The 17,879-nt window shown below is 37.4% G+C and overlaps 1 protein-coding gene across 1 annotated transcript in view; it reads left to right on the forward strand.

The window, feature by feature from the left end:
• Nucleotides 1–2,341: 2,341 nt before the first annotated feature.
• The window catches only part of LOC149277634 (secreted frizzled-related protein 5-like), a 32,608-nt gene continuing 17,070 nt past the window's right edge, over nt 2,342–17,879 (forward strand). Inside the window, exons 1-2 of the mRNA XM_089502661.1 lie at nt 2,342–2,858; nt 16,861–16,938. Of these exons, the coding sequence (XP_089358787.1) occupies nt 2,342–2,858; nt 16,861–16,938 (595 nt within the window). The remainder of the gene's footprint in view (nt 2,859–16,860; nt 16,939–17,879) is intronic.

Genomic DNA, 17,879 nt, shown 5'->3' on the forward strand with positions numbered 1-17,879 from the left:
TCTAGATCAATGATATCAGGAGTATCTTCAAAAGTCTGGAATCGATGATTCAGTCTCGCTAACTATATAACTATGTGAGGCTATTCAGTGCCAATTAAAAAAAAAAATCTTTAGGATTTACAGGAGGTTTTGCAGTAATATGAGGAATTTTCTGCTGTGATTTTGTTTTGGCCGACTAGTCTGACACTTATATAAAAATATAAAAATATTTGATGGTTTCTACGTTTGGCACAGAGAAGCAATTGATCGCTAGTACCCAGGGCCAGGCTGGCAATGATAGGGCGACCCTGGCACTTTAAGGCCAGATACCACCTGGTGACACATGCGCGGCCGATGGATATTCTCATGTAGCATGCGGAGGGGCATATACAGCTGTACGCTGCAGCAACTGGTCTGCCCAGATTGGGTGACTCTGTTGCTCTGTCGGCCAGCGGCCCATGGGGCATTTGTCCGCCGTGCAAAATAGCCAGTCCGTGCCAGTTACTACCCCATCCTGGAAACTTTAGAATCATGTTTTACTTTTTTCGTTCTAAATTTGAATAACTGTGCTTGGAAGGGGTACATTTGAGGGTCCTGGGGTCACATTTATGTGTACACCTTTACAGGTTAAGCAGAGTATAAGAAGTAGCTCCACATTTAAAGCTTTTATCTGATAATTATGTTGCATAAAGGGTTTATGTTTAAGTTTAAACTCTTAGACATTAAGTAGGGCTGTGAAATTGTACATCAACTGACTTTTAAATTAAAGATGCAGAAGTTTGGTTTCATTGAAAGGTTATAGCGTAGAACGTAAAAAATGCTGTCTTGTAACACCGTTTAACTTGAAGCATTTTTACCTTAAAAAGGGGAACTAAGACATTGAAATTCACAGTAAAGGAACAGTTCTCTAAAAAGATTACTTTTATTGTATAAGAGACACTGCAGAGCCCCATACCATGTCCACGACAAGCTAACATACCGAAAACACCATGCATTGGAACATAATTATTCACTTTTAAATGAATTATACGTATTGACAAATAAAAAAAGACGCCACAGGCGGATTTAATCAAATAATATAGTAATAATAAAAGCGCCGTTGGTAACAGATACAGTTACACGGATTCTGTTATAAAAGCAAAAATACTTCCCTGATCTTTAATAGTGTTAAACACAGCACCGCATGATGCATTTTTATATATATTTTTTTTTATATTTTTCAAGTACATTTTTCCATTGCTTCATTACTTCACCTCCTGCACGGTGAAATGTTTCACCATAATTATTCTTCTTTAATATTTTCATTTTTTAGACCCCCGGCTGTGGTCTTTTTTTTTTTTGCGTCCGTTCTGTGCTTATATTAGTGATGTTATCATCAATTTTAATTTACAGCTGCAATGCCAGGTAAGACTTCAAGCTGATTCATCAAAGACTGGGGAAATAAGGGCAGAAAAAAAAATCCTTCGGACAGCGTAATGTATTCCAACAGCTGTCATAAATACAGAACAGCATGCATGCTGCTTCCAAATATGAGTTAGAAAAGTTTACTACACAAAAGATTATTTTAAAGGAAAACAGGATTATAGATTCCCTTTAAAGTAACCACAGCGGACGACGACTTCACGGTCCCGTCTGAATATCTTATCTGTGTGTCGCGGTCTTGGAAGCAATTTGTCATGCAACCACAACTTTGTGTAAGTGAGGTTATGTTGCCGAAGCATAAAACAGAATACAAAAAAGGACAGGAAAGATGATTCACGTTAAAAAGTAAAGTCAAACGTAATATGAAATAAGAAGTATATGAAACAGACACAATGCCACTAGGGATAATGGTGGGACTTAAGAAGGAGTTGGAATTTTTAGTGGGATGAAAGCCTACAGGTGAAAAGTCACTTTTTGGCCTTTTGCGAGACAAGATTGTATCCATACTCCTGCACAGAATGTGAAACTTTCATGACTGTCGTGTACACACATGGAGTCAGGCAAAGGCTTGGCCACCGTAGATTGGCTGCTCGCTAATCCTTCAGAGCTCACTTAAAAGATTAGGAGTGGGTGGTGCTAGGATTCCCGGGACTGGGTAAGGAGTTTGGAAGCAGGCAAACAAGCACAGACTTTTAATTCACTTCAAGCTCCAGCTGTCTCTTCATGCAGCTGCAGAAACAAGAAGAAAACTGTAAGAAGGAACAACAAGCCTGTAGACTTCAAAAACACTTTAACTTGGGGGGAAAAAAACCTGAAAACTGATTTATTTTTTACAGAAAAGAAAGCAAAACTGAATTTTTTTCAAGCATTCATGAATTAAGTTTGAGATTTTTCTTCTTTTTTTTTTTTGTTCGTTAACTATCCAAGCGTTGGTGCAATCATGCGGTTCCAATGGAATATCATAGCTTGGGCAAACTCCTTACTTCTTGGCTTTATCGTCTGGGGCTCTGCAGAAGAATATGATTACTATAGCTGGCAGTCGGACAATTTCCAGAACGGACGCTTCTATACCAAGCAGAGCCAATGCGTGGACATCCCTACAGATCTCCATCTCTGCTATAACGTTGGCTACAAGAAAATGAGATTACCTAATTTGCTTGACCACGAGACCATGCCTGAAGTGAAACAGCAGGCTAGCAGCTGGGTTCCCCTGCTGGCAAAACGATGCCATAGAGATACCCAACTATTCCTGTGTTCACTTTTTGCTCCAATTTGTTTGGAAAGACCAATTTATCCGTGCCGGTCACTTTGCGAGGTCGTGCGAGACAGCTGTGCGCCTGTCATGGAATCCTACGGTTTCCCTTGGCCAGAGATGTTGAACTGTAATAAATTCCCCCTCGATAATGACCTCTGTATCGCAGTGCAATTTGGCAGCAAGCAAGTCACTCAACCTCCAGGTAACTATCTTTCCTTTTCCTGAAAAACTATAATCAATATAAAAAGTTGTCATAAAAAAGCGAATCGAAGTTCGGAAACATATTCGATAAACCTAAAAAATACAAAAAATTGTTAATGTGAAAAAGTGCAGGGTATATTATGTCATCGGTCTCAAACGGTTGTAATTTCCATTTTTTTTTTTTGCAGTAAAATATCGCTTATTATTAATCAATGCTTTGCACCAAAGTAATGCTGCACGTTCCATGGTAACAATGTAACTAGTAAATGTAAATTACTGTATGATTTAAATACTAAGCAAGGTGCACATTACTATGGTTCAACAGGCAGCGTGGTCCAACCTCGCCAATAAAAATATGGGAAAATACAAATAAAAATTCATAATTTCCATCAGCAATAACGACGTAAGAAATATTGTACGTTAAATTTGTCTATAGGTATGCTATATATAGATATATTACGCTTGCAAATAAGTCCTATAGCATTCTTTTAGATTCAACGCAGCAGATGATTAGTTAAACCTCTCAGTTACCTTTGTGTCTGAACCCTTTAGGTACCAGACGGTTTTACAGTGCTTTACCAACCTTTCAACACTTAAAGCGTTAACAATGAACTAAATAATAGCTGTGTTTCAGGTATTCCCTGATATGTGATTGTCTCTACACTTCTGACTGATGTGCTTAGGATAATAAATAAAATAAAATAAAAATATGTAAAAAATTGCATAATACAAAAACACATAAAATTACATAAAAAATAAATAAATAACAGGACAAATATGTATAAAGGTGTAAATACATTATCTTATTATAATGTTAATAAAAACATAGTATCTCAGGAGGGAATGTAGTTATAGGTATACAATTATTTGAAAGTAAAATGTTTCATCCATAAAATGAATGCTGGAGTAAGCTTTAATGTAAAGTAGCATTTGGCTTAGTCTCCTAAACATTACCTCTTTTGTTAGAAAGAAAGGATTAGGTTTAACCTTCATTATCTGCGCACAGGAGATAAGAATCAAAGCTTGATTAACATGTTAAATTCAAAACACCGGCCAATTTGCTTTATTTTGAAAGTAGAGATTTTCTATCACTTTTGTACATTTGTTTGAATAACTTTGATCGTATGAAAAGAACGGCGTTTCCCGAAGAAGCCGCTTCCATAAACTCAGAACATTTTTAATAACCAGAGGAAAAAAATAAAAAAGCTTTCCAGGTCTGACATTTTTTTGCAGGACAGATAAGAACGTAGACGGGGAAATTATGTGAGCGGAATACATTTGCAAGTCCTGCAAGACTTTGGGCTGAAAGTCTAGTAATGGGGCTTGATTATAAACTGTGGTCAGGTTACATTTTCTTCTTAAGCCGGAGGGAAATCCTGTATGTTCGTGATCACAGCCTTCAACTGATATTTCTGAAGGAAACAGTTCCCTTACAGCGAAGAACACTTTTTTAAAAAAAAAAAGCACAGTGGAATAATTGTGTCCGTCCGCTCCTTACACTCTGCTGTAATCGTGTGGCTTTTAAATGTGTGATAATCTGGTGGAGATTTTATGGCACTTTTGTGATGGGTTTCCCAGTGGGAAGTAATTAGGTTTAACTCAACCACAGTACTTGGACCTAGTATGGTATTAACTAATGGACCTTCGAATATAGAGCTGAATATACAAGCATCTTAGAATGTTAAATACTAACTGTTATAGCCAAGAGCATCCCCATTAGTTTCCATTTTATTTTTATCTTCATAAATATGGATTAAAGTCATTAAAGCAGGATAGTAAGACCCGGTCATCATGATGAAATACTTATCTTCTTGACAATTATACCATATACATAGGATATTTCATGAATGAAAGGGTGCTACACATTTTGAGGACTTTTATTTCATGTATTGGTTTGTCTCTGTCATTTGGTACTGTATAAACAAACATTATTAATAATAATAATAATAATAATAATTAAAATAGTGATAAATCTATACAAGCAATAGAATCCGGTCAAAGACAGATTATTTCACGCAGAAAAGAATGGTGGGAGCCAACATAAAATAAGTTTCATAAAACTGAGGCTGTTAAAAACAATAATTGCTCATTATTGGGCTTGGGAGGGAGATGAAGGAATAAGCCAATAAGCCATTCACATCACTAAGATGCCAAGATGTAACTGACCTATATATATATAAATGTGTGTATATATATATATATATATATATATATATATATATATTTCTATATTCTAATGATATGTAATGGGTTAACTGCTATTTTTCTTACAATAGTACCATCCTGTGCATTATTTCTATTTACTTAGAGGGTGGTAGATAAGTGGGACAGTCTCCCAGCAGAAGTGGTAGAGGCTAATACAGTATACGCATAGGATACTTCATTAATTCATTAATTTAAGACAAGACCAAGAACTGTTTAAGGTTTGAGTTTTTACAGACGGGAAAATGGGCAGACTAGGTGGGCCGAATGGTCCATATCTGCCGTCAAATTCTATATTTCTGTTTCTATGGTATAAGCCTGATTTGCACCACATTGTAAGGTGATGTCAACACTTACTGTGTGCACTTAGTGTCCTGACAAAGGACCTTATTCACTAAGCTGGCACTCAATGTTTACCCGTTTTAAGACACTCTGTGCAGGTCTGCTGAAGTTGGCAGGACTTGGGTGCAAAATTAAGCCTTCCAAGGAATCCAAAATAAGCCCAGGTCATATAAGTGATGATAAACTCGGGTTATTGCATACAATCTTATATATACCTTATAATAAGGAGAGTCTGGACATTTCTCCAAATTATCACTGCTTGGCCACTCTCTCCACAATGTCCGATTTTACTTAACTGTCTTATAGACGAAATGATAAACCAGATAATGATAAAAAGAAAGACATACTTAATACCATTATGTAGCAGTGAATACTATTTCTTCTTCCCGTCTCTTTGTACCCCTTTGTCATACGTCATGCTTCTGTAGAATAAATGGCTAATAAATGGCAGCCGATAATCATACTCACCCCATGCGCTGTTTTCTTTGCTTGTGGGACACGTAAGCTCTTCCAGTCACTTTTGCTGAGTATTTGGTCTGCTTCTTGTTAGAGGCGGATAAATATTTTGAAAAGATTCCCGATGGAAAGGGATACTCGGTATTTATATATCCGAACATCCGACCTTTGGGATCTTAACCAAAATAGAATGGAGGCTTCCATAGGTCCCTCGTGTTAAGAGGAATGTACCTTGAATATTCACAAATGACACGCGGGTTTTATTAGAAAATGTGTTTTATTCTCAGTATCCGAATTCGTCTGCAGCTGCAGTCAAAGGAAAAAAAAAGAAGTGGTAAATAAATTGTTCTCAGAGATTGAAATAAATCAATAAATACATGTACATAAATACCCAGAAACATAGAATCTGACAGCAGATCACAATCCATCTAGTCTGCCTGTTTTTCCTAAAGGCTCACACTAGAATCAGTTCTTGGCCTCGTCTTAGATTCAGGTTAGCCGTATACCTATCCCAGCCATGTTTTAATTCTTCTACTGTATTAACCTCTACCTCTTCTGCAGGGAAGCCGTTCCACTCATCTACCAACTTTCTTATGTTACATCTAAGCCCATGACCCCATGACCTCTTGTCATGTATTTAGTTATATAGTATCTCTCACACATATACATTTAGACACAATTGCGTGCACCCTATCACATAATAAGAATACTGTTCATTGTGGGTGAAACAGACGGAGACCCTACTGCCAACGAGGCCACATAATCCGTAAGTAAGACTACCCAGGCTGGTGGCCGCAAGTGAGAAACACTGAACTATTAGGTGTGTATGTACGGTGTTCCTTTCATAAAGTCATGTATGGTTCTACGTTGAGCATTTGTGCCCCAGTCCGGAAAGCTACGCTGATGCCCCACATCCCTGGAGCGGGCTTGTTTATCCTCTTTTTTTTTTTTTTTTTTTACACTGGTGGTGTTAATTTAAGACTGGGTGCCCACCCAGAAACGCCATTGGTTTCCTGAAATCGAGTCTATCTATTAAGACAGTACGATAATGGGCCAAAATCTGTAGAAAGTGGAGACAGCTTGCAGGTACCAAAGTAACGTACCCAACTTATCTGTGTACTTCCCTTGGTTTGCCAAGTAGAGGAAGGTTCCTTATAAATCATTCCATTGTGACATTTTCATAAAAGGAAGATAATTGTTATAAATCTGGAAACTAAATCGATATCAAAGACCCCTCGGGCTATGCTGGGATATTATTTGGAAGCAAGTAAGACAAATGAGCTTTTGGCTACAACTTAAGAGCTTTTATCAGCAATTTGTCAATGCACAGTTCTGGATATTAATAAAATCCACCTCATATCTACATCGATGTTTTTACTACATTCTTTTTTTTTCCCAGCAGATAAGATAATGTGCATTTAAATCTTGCAGAAATATTATTTTAAAGCAATTGCAGAACTTTCGGTTCTCCTGATATAATAACGGCGACACTAAATGCTATTCTTCCCTGTAATGGTGATTTCTATCCCTTGGCACCTATTATATATTATTGCCTCATTTCCCGTTGTGCTGCCTGCTAGCGGCGGACGACGTTCACCTATATTGAAAAAGGTGGAAAGAAGCACCTTCCACCCAAAGAAAAGGATGTTTCCCCAGCCATTCCCGTGATGTTTAATGGCACACCACAGTAGTAATGTATTTATTACCAATTAACCTAACCTGTGTCAAGTTCCTTTGTTTACTTGGAGTTAAATTGATCACTGTTACAGACAAATCTCATAGCTAACCTCCCCTACTGTCACAGTTTTCGTGAGACAGTCCCGATTTTCGCCAGTTGGGATCATGGGCTTGTTGGAGAGAACCACTGATGTCCCCTGAGTGTTTCCAGGAGCTTTAAAATCAATGCAGGTCTGTGCTGTTATATCACAAACCTCCATTACAGCTTCCATTTGCCCCACTGTGGCACTCTTCGGGTAAGGTGGGCCATACCCCGCGCCTGCTCCCAGCTGCAGTCCCAACCAGTCCTCTTCTGGTCATGCCAGTTTACACAACGGAAATGTTGGGGGGGGGGGGTGTAGCTAATAGCCCATAGTCACAGTCCTGATTTCATATGGAAAGCTTACATTCTCTAAAAATTAGGACCATAATCCAGAAGGCTCTATGGGTCTACTGTGTATTGCGATAAATCCTAATGCAACGCTCCACATACACTATTTTCATTTACAGCCTCCGTTGATCTTAGTAGACAGGTTTTCATCACCAGGCATGTTTTTTTTCCGTGCAGTAGGATGTCCCAAGCTTGAGATGTCAAATAAACGACTGTTGGTTTTAAGCACCTTCTACAAATTTTAATGTGGCTTATTAAATTTGGTCTTGGGGTTCCTTGCAAACAGATCACTCCTAGAGCAGCGAAAAAGGAAAAGACAGCATAGCAAATGTAGGTCAATATGTGAAGTCTGAGCATCAGCACTTGGTATAAAATATTCATGGTTAAAATGTTCTCTAAAACTTAGTCCATCGAGTAATCACATCCAGAATAAAATTACATTCAGTGCAGCAGAGAGGTCAGTCTCGCTAGGAAAAGATTGGGAGTGCATTTTTATGTGATGTAGTCACAGGAAACATATCTTTTTAAAGTTAAAAAAAAACTGGAGGTTGAGACAAAGTTGTCTTTTTTATTTTCTTTGCTTATCAGTTCATATTCCAAGGCAATGACTTAATTAGCACAGCTCTCATTTATCACGGCGTCTAAGGGCACGCCGGACTACAGTATGATGCATGCAGTCCTCCATGGTCATTATCCCGGTTCCTAAATACAGCTCACGCAGCATTTTTCTGTTTTATCCCAACTATTCTGGCAGTGAATGCGCAAATCAATTTCATTAATCGGTTATGATAAAAAAAAAAAAAAAGAACTTGCTTATAGTTTTAAGGTGATTTGTGTCCAACGCTGACCCCTTCTTTGTGGGAAGTATCGCCTATACTTGCGGAAACATAGACCATTTAGACCATTCCGCAGGACACTGCGTCTGGTTGATGTAATTTGTTGTAGAAAGCAATGTTGTCAAACATTTTCATGGGTAGAGTTGTGTGCGTTCAGACACAACAGCAAGGACGAATTACCAGACAGTATGAGGATCATGAAAATAAACCTTAATCACCACGCTGTGTGTATGAAAAATATTACCATAGAGACTGAGAAATGGCATCACTGACCAATGTTTATTTTGGGGGCTATTCCCTTAGGCCAGGATTGACTTGAGATGTTTGTAACTCTGTAACACTGGGCAAATGCCTGGTGGGCTTCTGGTCAGCCTCGGTCCGTACTCACCAGATCTGCTGCTCCAGCTGGCTGGATATGGCCGGCTCCATGCTAGTCAAGCACAAAAACGTAAGTGCAGCCTCTCCTATCCAGCCGTTGGCTGCTATTCTGTCCTTGGAGGCTGCAAGCCTGAAAATGCCAGGGTCGCCTTGTCATCCCCAGTCTGACCATGTCACCAGTTATTTGTATGAGATGATATTCAGCTTAGAGACCTTCCACAAAGGCTCCCTAGTGAACATTTTCAAGTATGCCCACCATCTACCTCCCAAACTCACGGCCTTTCCAATTTGGACAAGCTCTTCTGCATCAAATACAAAGCATTACTGAAGGGAAAATGTTTTTTGGAAATAAGATTCTCAGGTATGAAATCATTTCTGGTATTGTGCGGACTCTACCTTAGTTGGTCTCCTCCTGGAACATGGAGTAAAGTAAGTGGAAGGTAGACATAGGAATAATATATCTGTGTCTTCCTTTTCATTATTACATGTAGACACAGCAGGTACAGAGGTATCTGTGTCTTTGAAGATATAATGTATTTTCTCCATAGACCACCAAGGAACTACATAAAAACTAAAAAAACGTTTAGGGAATTCCTAAGCCACGCGCGTCAACGGATTACTGTAAATGTATCGCATCCTACAAACTGTTTTCTTTTTGTGGCCAATCCAAATTCTATTGAGTTCTCTTGGAACGACCAATACGTGACCCATTTATCAATTGACTTCCCAGCAATGCTCAGTTTTTGGTATGCTCTACTAAATGCAGACGGGCCTACCTCTTTAACCTTAAAAAAATTATTTTAGAATGTTCTGAATCCTGTAATCATTCGTCTAAATACAAAAGAAGCTTTGGTTGGAATGAGTAATTCAAACAGTTGCGGTGGTCGAACTCATTAGTAGACTTCTACTGTAAATTATTTTCACAACTGTGCCTGTAACTTAGATAAGTGCCCAGACATTAAACAGTCATTTTTCAGAAATTTCATTATGTGGCCAAAACTTTCAACACGTTGCTAAATGTAAATTCAGGAGGTAAAAGGAGTGAATTAATAAGAGTCAGAAGACCGAGCCATACCACCAACACATTTTTTATCTCACACGTGCCAAACACAGCATGTGTCACCAAATTATGTCTATAAATTAGCAAACTGTGCTACGGCTTGAAGTGTTTCAACACGTTGTCCTAACAAAGTAATCTGGTTCGGTCTTGGCCACGGCAAATACTGTTTTGATCAAATCAAACAGATGACTGATATGAGAATAAAGATAACAGAGATGATTGTGTTGGTGAGCGAGAAATTTCACACAAAGGCTTTAAAGTATTATGTTGACTTAAGAACTTAATTAGACAAAACCACTTTTTTCATCTATTATATATTTCCATTCATTCAGCATGAAATTACAGGGCGTAAGAAAATATTAGAGGTAAAGGGTGATTTTGAGGCAACATTTAAAAAAGTGGTGCTATTGCTATAGAAATAAAAACATGTTTTGATGGTGGACTTGGTTGCTATGGCGATAATACCACTTTTACAGTGTTGCACAAGAAATTACTTTTATAAATGGGGTTTTGGGTTTTAATAAGTGTCATTTACGTAATACCAAGCTGTCTTGTTTAAGACAGCTCACGTACATCTCACTGCTTAGTGAATAAATCCAACTGACGTCTTGCCATGGAAATGTTGGACAAAATGGTGAAATGACTTTGAAATAGAATCTCCATACCCCCACATCTTGTTGCATGTCAACAAATGGAGTCATATTCAGTTTTCTAGTTGGAACTGTCAATGTTTTCAAGTTCTTATGGCGTTATTCAACTTTTATAGAGTTATTAAAATGCCTTGGATACCAAGTTTGTGCGATACAATAGATTTGCTTTTTTTGCCAGTTGAGCTAGTAAAACGCAGACTGTCTCTTGGTTTCTCGGTTGGCTTGCTAAACTGTCTTAAGTTAATCACAGATATCAAAGGGCACTCTTGCAATATACATACGACTGGCAAAGGTCTGCCTCTTTATCTGAACCGTATGCTCACATGGCCATCACCCAGGCCTTTGAAACATGCCCTGGTGTTTTAAAATAAGTGTCCCTGTGCATTATTTGTAATGAGATTATCACTTTTTAAAACCTAATTGTTTTCCCAGCAGCATGGTATAAAGTTCGTGATAGAATTCTGCTGGCACTGTAGGTGGAAGCGTGTACGGGGCATGTTAATGCCTTTAGGGAAGTCCATGCCAACTACTAAAAGAGAATAGAACCTCATAATGTTTCAAACATTGTTTACAAAAAAGTAGCTCTATTTGATCGGAGATGGTACAGACTTGATTTTTCCCAAAGCTGGAATTTCCATTATAAGCGGTAGCTGCTGCGGATATGTGCAATGTTTGAAAACTAATGGTATGGATGAAGCGTTCCATGCCAAGAGTTTAAGGGCAGCTACCTATAGCCTTGGGATGGATTTTTTTTATCTGCAGAACCATGGAGGTGGAAAATCAGGACAACTAATTGGGAATTATTTTGATATGATTGAGTGACGTGGCGAAATAAATGGGTTTTCTTTTTTGAATTGTAACCTTTGGGGATTAGATTGAACAACCAGGAGTTATGTAGGTATCCTCATATATTTTGTATAAAAATAGGCTTCTGTTCTGTAACTTTCAGCGAATTAAAAAATTACAAATATTATTTGGGAAATCAAATTTCTAAATTGTGGAAAGCAAGCAGATTTTCCTTGGTAGAGAGACAAAAAAAATATTGGAAAATTCAAAAGCATATTTGTGATGGAAGAGAATGCTTAAAGTCGCTAGACATAGAGATTTTACTACTAACATTATCCACGCAGCCTACATTGACAGCAGCCCACATTAATCAGGCTGGATATCACGTGTCCCAACAGATATGTTGATTGGAAAATAAATGTTCGGAGGTTGCCCTGTTACCCGAAGTGTCTATCAAACAGCCCAGGGTGCTGACAAACTGCCTGCTTGACAAACTGATAACCATGCTGAGATTTCAACACTCAACTGACACCACATTCCATCTTTACCCCGGGGCTTTGGTTGCGCAGGTTACATTTTAAGTCATGTTCCTTCTTATCTGGATACGTTAAGATTATACGTTCTTTGCTATTCTACTCTGTTGTCCTCAAAGAGCTGATGTAGACGGCTTTTTAAAAAAGTCTACAATTGATTTTTTGTGAAATTCCGATCTATGACTCACAGGAGATAAAAAGCTTTTTACAATGTGAATCATGTACAATTATTTTAGCATACCTCCAAACTGTGCTGATTTAAGTGGGTCAGTCGAGACGATTCGATCATCCCACTGAGATACCCCATTGTCTGTTTTTCATGGGCGATGGAGATCATGGATCATATGGGCTGAGGATCTACCATGACCTTTGCAGCACAGACTTCAGCCATAGGATCCACATGGCTTCCTAGGAATGAAGCTGTGCTGTGGGATATGACATCATATAAGCATTTTACACCTATGACCACAAATAGAAAATAGGTGAGAACCTTCTACCTACTTAATCAGAAAAGTATTCACACTTATAATATATGTCATTTTATTTTAATGGTGTAATTACATATTGATGAAGAAATATGTCTTTTGAGATCCTTTCCAGGATATTTTTATTTTTACTTATGTTGATCATTATAAAGACAAACAAAACCCGCCATATGCTAATTCCATCCAATAGGGGAACACGTCTTTAATGACTCCAAAGACACTTGCATACACCTGTATAATTCATAATATAATAGTACGACTTGAAAATTTGGTTATGCAGAATTGCTATAAATATTATTGTGTGATCTATGAAACATAAAATACTATCTGCAAATGGGATCTTATTTGAAGGCAATTACGTATGTCTAGACAAAACAAAATAATAACACAATCTATATTTTATATATTTAAAAGATCGATAAATGCCTGCTCGACATCATAATATCATGAAACGTGAATTAAACTCTTTGAATTGGTAATTATACGCAGTGTTTTGACAACCACAATTTTCCAAAATATGTTCTAAAATGATCTTGCAACACATCACAATTATCTGTATTGTGACAATAATGCTATTTTCAGTCCAATTCAGTCCCAAAATTACACCAGCAAAACAATTCAATAAATGCAAAATAATTAAACTCTCTGAAAATGAAGCAACAATTTCTAATAATTAGTTTGCTGGAAATATATCCCTAATAATAAAATAATAGCACAATATTTAATAAAATCAATGGAGCCGGTATTAGTGGCTGCTAACATCTGCTATTATTGTAATATAAAAGAAAATGACTTCTTCTACCAACTACTAGGTTTCAAATATGTAGTTTTACATTTTCAATGGTAAGGTGAGTATGGGTTAAATGCAAGCCATAACCTGACCTTTCCATGAAATTTCTTACTGAACTGATCCTGATGAAGTCGCAGGTTCCCAGCCAGTTCTATGTTTCCTCTACCTATGGTAGATGAAAGTGTATTTGATATTTAAAAGGTTCTACTGCATCCACAAAATTCTAACTGAATACAACATCAGAAGCATTGTTCCTAATATCAAACGCCTTAACCTTTCCCGGAAGAACTTCTTATGGCATATATAATTTTCCATATTTTTCAAGGAATCCTTTGCTGTCACAGATGAGCTGCACATGAGCTACAGAAACTGAAAAAAAAAAATCTTAAATGTTTCTATGAGATGTAACTTTCATAGGAAAGAATAAAAAAAGACATATCTGCTAAAGTTTATTTGCTTAGCATGCTATATAGTGACATATTCCAGGGGTAGGTCCAAGGCTGCCACAGTCCCCCTGGTACAAAATCAAGGGGCAGATCGCCTAAGACCTAAGTTTCTCGCTGCACAATATGCTGGCTACAAAAGAGATCTTTGATCTACCTGACCTATTTACGCTACAGAGACTGGGTGAGACTGATGACGTACTATTAGTGCGGCCGTCAGCTTAACATGCGTTGCTGCATGTTACATTTTTATGCTCAAGTAGCGTGTGGCCAGGATTATCCAGCTGTAGCCAGATGGCCAGTCCAGGCCTGTTATGACACCCACAGCATTGAGTCCACCGGACAGATGATTTGAAGTGTTTCATACAAAAACCTTCTCCATAGGCTATAAGTAAGCCTTTTGCATGAAATGTTCATATATCTTACTGGCTTCTTTCTGTTTCCCCATTATGGTTTATATATCCAGACAACTTTAATTACTTTGCATGTTTTTGGACTGGAGTAGCCCAGATGATTCCGATCTTATTAAAATATGTCTAAAATAAAAATAGATTTTGTAAATATGCTTAAAAGCCAGGGATCACTTATGATTGTTCTTTAGGACAGAACTTGTAATCTCCTTTTTAGATCTTTAAGTATGTGCCAACAATCTTGAAGTTTTCTTTTTGATGTGGGGCATTTGAGCCGTGTTGGCATGTAGAGTGGGTATATCGACACAGATCACCAGATATTGCGTTTTCAGTAAATCCACCCTGTATTATTTCATTAGAGAGCAATTTGCATATAGGATGTATAGTAATTCGCAATGAGAGAGAGCAGTGTCCTATTTTGCTCAAGAATGCTGTTTGAATTAATTCAAACTTACTGCAAATCATCTAAAATTGGTAAACCATATGTTTTCTTGAGAAACATTTTTTTTTTAATTGAGTAATAGCCCTGAAATTATATCTAATTGGCTGCTGTTTGCAAACAATTTTACAGAATTTGCAATCATCAGGGATCATAAAGGATCACCGAGGGTCACCAAAGATACCACTTGCAAGGGAAAAGATAAAAATAATTCATTTTGGGAGTAAAATAATTTCTCACTCGTCTAACTGCCATCATAACAAAATAACAAAAAATTATATATACCGAGTCCAGAGCCCTCCTGTCTTCTCAATGCCCATGCTAAAGTAGCAACAAAGAAGGGCTGACCTTACTAAAAATTTAGAATATGAGATGGTAAGACTTCTGTAGTACTTGTGATCGCGTATCGAAGTTGTATGAAACCTGTCCATGTGTCTAAGATGTTTAATTGCATGAGATTGTTCAAGCTATGGGAGGCTACTGAAGAGTTTATACTAATTTGGGCTCCAAGGTCAAATGAACAGTAGCAGATTGGCTTCTGTTTCCCTTCTTTGAGATGGTGTGGATTAAAGTATTTAGGGTAAGCTTTACTTTTTAAAGGTTGATTGCATACATTGGTAAGTGCAACAGGGAATTTGGAGGAATCCTGAAACTGTAGCCATTAGGCAATAGACCTATACAGTATAGAACATTGTTACTGTTTGTTCCTTTTGTTGGTAACAATGTATAAAAAATGAGTGTAAATGGTACAAATACTTTATATAGTCACTATAAAAATAAACTATATGGTATGTCTGGTGAAAAAGCATCCCATTGTAACTTTTGAAGCAACAATTTTGTGGTCTCCTAAAACTTTGCAGAAGTTTACTAAACTTTACCATTGTGATATAGAAACATAGGTTGCGATGGCAGATAAGCCGCACCTGGCCCATCTCAAAATCTTACACTTATTAGTTCTTTAAGATATTGTGAAGCATATCCTATATAAAACAATAAATAAAACTAATAATAATAATATCCTAAGCCTTTACTACACTTGCAAACAAGAATATACACTTACTCAATACCCTACATGTAAATTACTACTTTTGTGTATTATGACAATTTTCTACCCTCCACAATGAGATTGTGTCCCCTAGAACTCATATTTTAAATAACCTTAACCATTGACATTGGCCCTTGACTCCTATCTTACTTAAAGAGGTATACACATCATGGCTGCATCTACTGCTGGTGTGGACAGCCAGGATATGATGCCAAATCCTAGTACCCAGCAGCAGGCGACACTGAGACCATAAACAAGGATACGTTTCTAATGAGGTCTATGAGGGTGGTTGCGCAGAATCTCACATTTAGTTGGGGGGTGCATAGGGGGGCGCTTACCCAGGGGCCCAATAGATATAAAGATGGCCCTGCATGCATGTTAGAAACATTAACAGCCCAAATGGACATTTGGCTTGGTGAACCATGGACTGGTAGAAGCGGAAAAATAAAGCAACAGTCAAAAAGAAGAATCCATCACAGGCACACTAATAAAATAAATATTAAGTCATAACAATGCTAAACATCATAATTCTTGAAGCTTTCAGTCTAAATATGTAGCGTATTTATGAGTTGACTATATACCAATTATTGTATCAATACACTGTTTTAGAAGGACACTGGCCAAGGCGATTGCCAAAGTAAATGATTTAACTGGGCCACCAGTAATTGTTATAGCTTGAGCTGGATTTTAGAAAACCGTATTCAGGTGAATACTTATTCTGAACACTAAGCGTACTTTAAAAACAAGTTAAGCACTCTTTTATTTGGCACAATTCTGGTCTCAAGTGAACACATTAAGTAAATTGAAATACAATGGTAGTTTGTGGAGTGCGTCCCACAGTCTGTGCCATGCATTATGTGTAAATGATTGCTAATAAATTACGTTGCGTGCCAGACGGTTCTTGCCAAAGTTTTGCAGAACGGAAATCTGTAGCAAAGATTTGGCATTTCTAACATACAACCGAGTCTTTTTTAGAAACGTTTATATAAACACGCTGCTTTCGACGCTGGTGTATCAATAATGTTTTGCTTTAAATTGCAGTCACCAAGATCTGCACTCAGTGCGAAATTGAGCAAAAATCGGAAAATATGAGAGTACAATTGTGTGCAAGTGACTTTGGTAAGTATGTGTCCTCTGTTTTTTTTGGAATTCTTTTTGCTTAAGTGATGCTAAAGCACTTCCAGCTTTTAATGAAGTTCACTGCATTTATAAATAGTCTTATAAAGATGCCGTAATGTTTAGTTGTAAATATACCATCGGAGCTCATCCATTTCCTTGCTCTATTTGCCTCTACCACTTCTGCTGGGAAGCTGTTCCACTTATCTATCACGCTCTGACTAATGTAAACTTTCTCTATATTACATCTAAGCCTCTAGCCCTCTATTTTTAAATGATGACATCTTGTTCTAACCTTTCTCCATCCTCAGATGTGGGTCCTGTTATGTGATGCTATCACTATACCCTTGTAGCATTATCTCAAGCAGATAACTGATCAAAGGGAGCAGACAAGCATTTAGTGACAAGTGCTTTAGTGACCAGCACTCTCTGCCCTAGTCCACGATCACGTATAGCTGGCAACCTAAAGCCTACAATAAGAATAAAAGATAACAAATAATACTAATTATTAAATTGGTATTGATATGAATATTAAACTAATATCGCTTGCATCGAGGATTTAAAACCCACAAACCTAGGAAATGACATCACAATCTTACATCACAGAAAAATAGGAGCGCTTACAAAAAAGTTCCACCATGTGCTTTATGTTTGCATATGCCACCAAAAAAGTATGGTTCTAGACAACTATATCTGAACCAGAACTATTAAAATATAATTTAATTAGGAATTCTACAATATAAGCAATGTAGTGATGAACGCTTGCCTTTTGGATTATAATTATTTATTCTAAGACTGTGTTGTTGTATGATGGTGAAAAAAAACCTGTTTAGGGTCTGGGAGCCTGGGGAAAGAAAAGCAAAAACATTTCTGTACTTTCCAGCTCACCCTACCTAATTTTATTGGGAAGATTGAGGCGCATTTCCAAGATTAACATTATGCTT

Source organism: Sceloporus occidentalis, unplaced genomic scaffold, assembly GCF_023333645.1.
Source record: "Sceloporus occidentalis isolate IW3139 unplaced genomic scaffold, rSceOcc1.0.p SCAF_208, whole genome shotgun sequence".
NCBI lineage: Eukaryota > Metazoa > Chordata > Lepidosauria > Squamata > Phrynosomatidae > Sceloporus > Sceloporus occidentalis.